Source organism: Chinchilla lanigera, unplaced genomic scaffold (assembly GCF_000276665.1).
Source record: "Chinchilla lanigera isolate Chin_1 unplaced genomic scaffold, ChiLan1.0 scaffold00146, whole genome shotgun sequence".
In the NCBI taxonomy this organism is placed as follows: Eukaryota; Metazoa; Chordata; class Mammalia; order Rodentia; family Chinchillidae; genus Chinchilla; species Chinchilla lanigera.
The window spans coordinates 2,193,462-2,202,340 of record NW_004955547.1 but is presented as its reverse complement, the minus strand read 5'-3'; the positions used below and the strand labels follow the sequence as shown (position 1 = coordinate 2,202,340).

The window sequence follows — 8,879 nt, the reverse complement described above, 5'->3', positions numbered from 1 at the left end:
TCGCGGGGGCGCTGGGCACGGGGGCGCTGTTCGTCCTGCTCACGGCGTGGATCGCGGGCGGCGACGGCGACGCGGCGGCCCCTGCCCCCGTGCCGACACCGCATCCCCCGACTCGGGCCGCCCGCAGGCTGAGAAGTTGAGTGGCTTCTGACGCGGGCTGGGCCGCGGAGCCACGGGAACGCGGTGCTGCTGGAGTGCTGCCCTGGACGGATTATAAAAGTTTTGAGACCCCCGCTGCTGGTTGTCACTTTGTGGAGATGCCCGGCATGGCCCGTGGGCTGCGCTGGGCCGAGGGGCCCTGGTGCGGGGTCCCGGGATGGGGACTACTTTCAGCTTTAGTTCCCTCTTACTGTGTAGTTATTCTTCCACTAAGAGCCGCCACTACCGAGCAGGAACGGTGTGTCTGGCCGTGCTAAGCAGTTAACGTTATTTCATACACTGCTCTTCAAAGCGCAAGGGCCGGGTATGGTGGCGCAGGCCTGTAATCCCAGCACTCGGGAGGCTGAGGCAGGTGGGTTGCTGTGAGTTTCAGGTCAGCCTGAGGTACACAGAGTTCAAAGCCAGCCTAAACTAATTGCGAGAACCTGTCTCAAAAACAGCTCCCCCCCCCAAAAAAAAAACCCAAACAGAACAACCTAAGAAGTAAGGTATCTCCAATACACATCAGGAAACTGCTCGCAGCTCCTGGGTGACACAGGCAGGCTTTTGAACTCAGAGCCATCTAACCTGAAGGTTTTGAGCCCCAGAGGAAAGGTGCCTACACAGGCAGCGAGCTCGAGACAATCGACGGGGACCAAAACGGTATGTAGAGCTTCCTGGGTTTGCTCGAAGGCCCTTCAGGAGTGTGTAGGGCAGCGCAGGTAGGGGGTGCCGACTTGCTGGGGCGCCTGCCTCCACAGCGTTTTCCCCCCACCTGAGTGTACGGGCGGTGGGCGGCGGGCGCCGCCCAGGATCCTGGGGAGCGCGCATAGAGACTGCCCTGGCCTGGGCCCAGGGGCTTGGGGTGAGAGCCATGACAGAATGACAAGCCAATCCAAGAGGAGAGTTGAAAACAAGATTGACGTAACCCTTTATTGCAAATTCTAAAGTAAAAAGATGTACAGTACAAAGTAAAATTGAAATTTCAGACTATAAACTTCCAATCCACGTATACATTCTCATTTCTCAAGCACTTCTGCCATTTCTGCATAAACAGAACAGGGAACAAGTCGAGGGGTGAGGGAAGGAAATACAGCAAGGAGAAAGAAATCAAGTGTCTAGAATAATCACAAACCCCAGAAGCAAGTGAAAGGAAAGACATTTTCTCGACCTGCTGTCCTCGTGATGAGAAGCGGGGGTGGTTGGAGCAGTGCAGTCAAAAATGGCTCTCAGAATAGCAGCATTTATGGTACCATTTCATCTTAAGTCCAAATAATACTTTGCCCTTCCCTAGTGCCTTTGCCTCTGTATCTCAAAACACTTTACAAAACATTTAGTTAAAGCCTCACAACACCCCTGTGAGGTAGGTCAGTATTATTATCCCCATTTTACAGATGGGGAAACTGAGGCACAGAGAGGTTAAGTGACTTGCCCAAGGCCACACAGCGAGCCAGTGGTCAAGCTAGGGTTAGAACACAGGAGTTCTGCCCTTTTTCTGGAACCACTGGACCACACTCCCCTTTACCTATGTACATTCTTCACACACACACACATGTGCACACCCGCCCACCCCACCCCATTTAGCCTCTATGTACAGCAAATAGCAGTGGGGGGCAGGAGCAGGGGTGCCTCAGGAGCACTTTAGTGAAGGAAGTCTTGGTAATCTTGAAAAGGGAACCAGGAGAACACAGAGCCGAGCCACCGCACAGACTCTGCTGCAAACCCTGGGCCCTCCTCACCCAGACTTCCTCTCCTCTCCTGACGTCCCCCTGGCTGATTAGTTGCAGCTGATTTTTTTAGGGGGTGGAGGTTACCTGAAAATGAATGAAGCTTTTTGCAAAACTTTGGGCAACATCTGAGAAAAGAAAGAGGCATCATTGCAGAAGATGCCCAGGACTCAAGTCGCAACATCACAAGCCATGGCAATCGCACCTCCTCCGCAGACCTGGAGGCTGGGGCTGAGGACCAAGGACGGGGCTGACCTACCGGCCGTCTCTCTCCAGAGTGGATCTCCGGAGCGGTGTCGAGTGGGCACTAAAGCTCCTCCTGAGAGTGTTCCTGGACCAGGAGACGTGGCCTAGAGCGGGATGTCCCCAGAGGGGGTGCCCCCCTTGCACAGATGTGAGGACAGCCCTGGTCTGCTGGTTCGAGGGAGTGCGGGAGGGCAGGGCCCAGCGCCAGCCAGCGGAGCACAGGCTGTCGGGCGTCATGCAGACCCAGCTTCGGGACGTGGGGGTGCGTGTTTCCCTAACATACGGATGAAGAAGGCAGAAGTAAGGCCAGTCCAGCTGGGTTGGCTGAGCTCATCTCTGGGGGCTCTGCCAGGTGGGTTAGGCGAGAAGGGGCTTCCTGGGCCTCTAAGCACCGGCGGAGTGGGGAACGCCACATGCAAGGGTCGAGGGGGGACCTGGAAAGGACCTGGCTCTGCTCTCCAGCCTCCGCTTAGCCCGCTCCGCAAGCGACCTTCTCGTTTCTGTCCCCAGTTCCCTTCCTTCCCCCAGCGCAGAGTCCCAGTTCCCAGCCCCTCCCAGGCCTCAAGAATCGGGACAGCCAAGCAACAAACACACCAAGACAGGCTTCCCTTGTACAGTAAAAAGGGTCACTTTTATTTTGTTTCCTTTTGGCTTATAGTAGTGATGTACTTTTTTTTTTTTTTTTTTCACGTCTCATGTTGGGCAGCGGCGGCCTCCATGCATTCACTAATATACTACTGGTCTTGTACAGTTTACATTGGTTGTGGTGAAAAAGAAAAGGACCCGTCTGGGCACTGCTGCTCCAGGGGCTGTGACTGGGAGTTTCTGTCTCTCCGCCCGTGAGTGTGAGGCCCAGCGGCCCGTGTGGCAGGAGTGAGAGGAGGTACCGCCGCCTCGGGAGGTTCCTCCCGCTCACCCTCTGCTTTAAATTAGGGACTCTCTTCACCCTAAGCAATAAGGAGGTTAAGGAAAGAAGAGGGGGGGAAAGTGTTTTTCACACACAAACCAGCAACTGTGTCAGCTGCTGCTCAGTGGCTTTGGCTCTGCATTTTAAATTAACAGCATCACACATGACTTTTTGCTTTTTTGTCCTTTTTTGAAAGGTGGATTGTGGAGTATAAATACTGCACCAAGGACCCGGCTACAAAAAATAAATATTTATATTATATTTATATATCTATATATATATATGTGCAGTGATACTGTGGCTGCTGCTGCTTTTTGATTGGCTTCGTTAATATTTGGCAAAGCGCTGCCACTTACCCACTCAGTGAGGACGCGCGGGGGCGCCGTCGCTGACCCTTTCAGTTCAATGCCTGCTAACTGCGGGTGTGAACTGCTGGTGATGGTGTCATTTACTACCAAAGAAGTGTGGAGCAGGACGGTGGGTGAGAGAGTGAGGGGGTGACTGAGTGGAGAGAGAGTGGGTGAGGGGGAAGAGGTAGGAAAAGTTAAAAAAGAAAGAAAAAGTGAAACTTTAGATAGAGTGGCGGTGGCTTCTGTCCCGTGAAGCTGGCTGATGGGTACCACATATCAAGGCCCACGTATTACTGAGGAGCCAGCCTGCCGGGCTGGGACCAGGAGCCGGGGAGGAAAGCGGCCAGCTCGCAGAAGAATCGAAACAGTAACAGACTCCAGGAGCTTAATGACGTCACTAGCATGAGCGCGTGGTGTACCTAGGGGTCGTGCAGCTCTGTTGCCCATCTCAAGACCTAAGAACAATTATTAAGGTTAGCCAAATCTTGCATAGAAGTGGTTAGAATTTATTGCACATTGGAACAAAAATATATATTTTTTTGTTGTTTTGGAAAAGACCATTAGCAATAAAAAATTTTTTGTCTGTCTGTCTGGTTTGGGGATGTACATTGGCTGACAGCATCTAAGTTCTAAGAAGAAAGAAAAGTATAAAAAATAAAAATAAACATGACAATGGCATAAGCCAGAAGCCATTTCCTATTTAATAAGTTAATAATTTGTATTTACAAAAGGCATGCCAATAAAATAAAATTATATATTACAGTATTTATAATTCTCTTAAAAAGAATAACCACACGTCAGCTTCTGTTTTGTGCTGTTTACAATGTCACCTGTACATGGTACTATACACTCATCCTAGCAGTTAGCAGGGGCACTGAAATGCCTTCCAACCTGGCATCAGGCGTAGTACAAAACCCTGCGGATGGTGCCGCAGAAGCAGGCTGGAGAGAGCTGGACAGTTTCTAATGGTCCAGCAGGATAGAAAGCTCTGCTTGCTGAGCTGCTGTGGTTTGTTCTATGCAAAACTAGTCAAGTGAACTGTAAAATTACATCCAAAGTGCTTCTACTGCAAGGCAGATTGGTGTGTCTGGTAACGGGTTGGTTTCTTTTCCCCCTCTATTATATGGTTCAGGAAGAATTTATTTTGATTTGGTTCACCAGTCTTTCTTTGCTCTTCAAATACACTTCCTGAAACATCTAACTGCAGAGTCTTGGCTTTGAAACCTTGTCATCACATGATATACCCCTGCAATGAGAACTGTCTTCCACAAAGCAGGAGATGGAATGAAAGATAAGACGCTCCCCCAGAAGCCACCCTCCAATGACAACGGGCAGGTCATTAAGCAGATAGCAAAACCGGCTGAAAGGGAATGTGCTAGGGGAAGCTGAACATCCTAAAGAATTAATATTAAGTCACTTTCTCATAAAAACCAGTGCAGTAAAGAAACCAAGTGGGCTTGGTTCAGAGGCGGCTCCATCTCTACCTCAGGTCCCACCAGTGACTGTTATTCTAATAATAAATGAAAGGAACTACAGGCAGATCCAATGCTGCTGCCCTCACCAGCCCTGCAGGGTGGGAAGGGAAGCCCTGCTTGGTGAAGAAATGTTATGGAGGTAAGAGGAACCATGCAGGTGTGAGCTTGTGGCAACCTCTACAGAAAAGAGATGGCAGTTCAGAATATCTGAACCCCACTCCAGAGACCCAGACCTGGAGAAAGCCACAGCGCAGGACGTGACACTAAATGAAATGAGCACCCCATAGCCCCCAGTGAAAGGTCATTTTAGGTTCCCCAAAATACCCCCTAGAGATAAATGCTGCTCTAAATAGCACTTTTATCTCTACCCCAAATAAGTGTCAGTTCTCCAGTATGAAGGCTAAACCATCATCATAAATATTGCAAGATACAAATGAACTTTTTTTAGCCCTAGGATTTGGTTTTACAGTGACATTAATAGTACAAGCCATTTGGGATCAAAGTCTCCCCAGGTACGAGACACAGAGCAGCATTAAGGAGTTCATCTTGCAAAATGTGCAACAATGGCTGTATGTTAGAGATGTCTGTTAAACATATACACACAACGGATCCATCTGCTTGTTGGACTGGGTTTGTTTTTTGTTGGTGGTGGTCAATTGATTAGTTATGTTTCCCTACCCAGAAGGTGTAAGAAAGACTTCTAAGACTTATAAAGAACTGCAGCCAGTATGGAACTCTTACCATTTTCTCCAAATACAGTGAACGGTGCAGGGCTGGGTCCTGTCCAGAGGCTGACCCAATGCAGGGGACAGGATTAGCAGTGTCCTGTGGTGTATGGATCTCATGCATGACTTCTGATCACGGCATGCCATCATGCAAATCATTTCTACGCATTGAACGAGCACAATGTTTGGAGTTGGCCTGAGCAAGTCCTCCTCAGCCTGAAAAACCTGATTGTTTTCCCCCACCCATCTGCAAACCACGCGAAGCCCATGTGGAGAAGATGCGATTTATGTCAAAGTAACTGACCGTTAAATGACATGGGCTAAATGTGAGTGTGTGTGTTTTTTCTTTTTTGCCGCTTAGCTTAACTAATGTAAGAATGCAAATATAGTTTGCATGAACAAACAAACTTTTAAAGTGATGCTTTCTGCTTCTGAGAATCAACAAAATGAAAAAATAAAATCCATTTGGCTGCAACGGAAATATGCTGGTCCCGGCAGCCTCTCCTCTGTTTTTGTATCCTGTTAGTTTTGTTCTAAATTGCATTGACTGAATGTGGAACATGCAGTAACCACCTGCCCAAGCAATAGAAAATCTGTGAGTCCAGGGAGCAGGGTCCTTTGCCCTTGGCAGGTCACTGCTCAAGATGCAACCATGTCACATGATAAGCAGACTACGTTTGGTATAGATCTTCAGGTTACAGTGTCTCCACAGCTGTTCTGCATTGATAATATTCAGGAAGTTTGTAAACAATCTTTCACTTGCAAGTTTTAAACCAGTAACTGTTTCGTTGCTGCTCTCCTCTAACACTTGGATTCTCTGACCTCTTTTTGTCTTTTGGCTCTTTCCCTTCTTCCTTCCTCTGCCCGCTGCTGCTTCTCCTTGTCAGGTTTAGTTACGCTGTCATAGGACGGGAGGGAGGCTGTCGATGGGGTGCTCTCCTTTTTCTCCCGGTGGGTGCCTCCGTTCTCTAGCTTATTGGAAGTCATCTTTTTGCAGATGAAGCCTCGCCTTGCCAAATGTCCCCGGTAGGCGCGCTGCAGGACCACTGCAGACACCTCCTCTTGCTTTCGTCGCAGTGTGGTTGTGATTGGCTCGTAAGACACTTTGGAAGGATTGGAAGCCACGAACCGCTCCTCCATCTGCTGTCGCAGGATGTCCAACTCTCCGCTGTCTCCCAAGACCCGCTTGGTGAAGGCAAAAAGGATGTCCAAGCAGTGGATGCGATCCCCACTCACCATCGGCAGATCCATGGCGATGAGCTCGATGGTGTTGGGCTTGGGCACTCGGAGAGGATGCTCCAAGGCATCTGCAAAGTCTGCCAGCTTACAGTACTCGATGAACTGGGTGGCGTCAGGGTCAAACTTCTCCCAGATCTCGTAGAAGGTCTCAAAGTCATCCTCACTGAGAGGGTCTGCACTTTCTTCTGTGGCTACGCTGAAGTTCTCCAAGATGATGGCAATGTACATGTTCACCACGATCAAGAAGGAGATGATGATGTAGCTTACGAAGAAGAAGATGCCCACAGAGGGGTTCCCGCAGTCTCCCTTAAAGCCACTGCCTGGGTGTTCCTTATCCAGGCTGCAGTCAGGTGGGCGGTTAAGGATGGGTAGCAGCAGGCCATCCCAACCAGCTGAGGTTGTGATCTGAAACAGGCAGATCATGCTGTTGCCAAACGTCTCAAAGTTGAACATGTCATCAATGCCGGCCTCATGCTTCACGTATGCAAAATTGGACATCCCAAAGATGGAGAAGATGAACATGACCAGGAAGAGCAGAAGGCCAATGTTGAACAGGGCAGGCAAGGACATCATTAAGGCAAAGAGCAGGGTACGAATCCCTTTGGCGCCTTTGATTAGACGCAAAATGCGCCCAATACGGGCCAATCGGATGACTCGGAATAGGGTTGGGGAAACAAAGTATTTCTCAATGATATCAGCCAGAAACATTCCTAAGACAGGAACAAAAGAAGTTATGTTACTGAGGTTGGAGATCCCCTTTCCCTTTTTTACCTGGCACCGCAGAACTTTTGGGTTCAATGGGCTTTGTAGCATAAGTGCTTTACTGCTCAACCTGAACTCACACAATAAAAATTATTATGTTTCAAATATATAGAAAAGTAAAGGATAGATACCTAAGTAACTAACACAGAGATTTAACAGACACTAGCGTGTCACCAAATATGCTGCTTTTCTGTTTATCCCCCAAAGCATCCATAATTCTGAAGTATGTATCATTTTAGTGTGTTTTACAATATATAGAACCTTGCTACATTTAAAGTATATTCTATCTTTTTAGATTTAGCTCTCTAACTTGGTTTTGTTTTTTTTTGGGGGGGGTGGTTCTGGTACCGGGAATCGAACTCATGACCTTGCATTTGCCAAGCAGGTGCTGTGCCACTGAGCTAAACCCCCAGCCCCTCTAACTTGTTTTTGTTTGTGAGATTGATCCTTAATGTTAAAATAATTTCAGGTTATTCATTTTTATAATCAAATGGTATTCTTTTTTACGAACAGGTTCTCATTTATCTGTTTCCTATTCAAAGACTACTCTTATTGCTACCAACTGCTTTCCCCATAAAATTCCCATCTCCACAATGACTGAGAGTCCCAGTTCTGCCCCATGCATACGCGATCTGACCTTCAGTCCGCTAGTTTGCTAATGCCACTGACTTTCAAAATATCTTTTGCTTGGGTCTGAAAAAACATCCTTGTTTTTTCATCTCTATTCTATCAAACTAGCCTAGAAAAGTACTGGGCTCATTCTGGAGTGGCTTTCAATTTAGAGTTTTTCGATTTAGAGCTGAAAGCTGTAAGCCAGAAGCTAGTTTTAGCAGGAAAAATACCACAGCATTAGTAAGACACAAAAGTAGAGGGAGGAAATGTGCAAATCTATTGACACTCATCCATGGCTCCACCTCAGCTGAATCATCTGTCATTAAAACTGAAAAGCAACAGGCGGGCTCGATGAAGGGGCCAGAGAAGGAAGAAAGGACATTTAATTTAATGCAGGAAGTATCTCTGAACCCTAAGAATTCATAAACATGGGGGCAGTTAGCTGTAGAAGGTTACAGAATCTCTTCTTTGAAGATTTTAGGCACGGGGGATTTAGCTCAGCGGCAAAGCGCCTGCCTGGCAAGCGCAAGGTTGTGAGTTCGGTTCCCGGTACCGGAGAAAAACCAAAAAAAAAAAAAAAAAAACCTAGGCATTTGTAACAGTGACTGACTCTCACAACAGTTTGGTAAATTGTAGTTGTTAAAAATAAAAGTCTTCTGTTGAAATTATCTACATGAATACATGATAGATTTCAACAT

At 47.9% G+C, this 8,879-nt stretch overlaps 1 protein-coding gene across 8 annotated transcripts in view; it reads right to left on the bottom strand.

The window, feature by feature from the left end:
- Positions 1 to 1,040: 1,040 nt before the first annotated feature.
- Scn8a (sodium channel, voltage gated, type VIII alpha subunit) overlaps positions 1,041 to 8,879 on the bottom strand; it is a 115,086-nt gene continuing 107,247 nt past the window's right edge. For 6 of the 8 annotated variants that reach the window (XM_013508490.1, XM_005411910.2, XM_005411914.2 and 3 more), the window contains one exon: positions 1,041 to 7,517. In XM_013508490.1, coding sequence (XP_013363944.1) covers positions 6,370 to 7,517 — 1,148 coding nt within the window. In that variant the 3' untranslated portion in view covers positions 1,041 to 6,369. The remainder of the gene's footprint in view (positions 7,518 to 8,879) is intronic. The other 2 variants (XR_001232232.1, XR_001232233.1) reach the window with 2 other exon arrangements.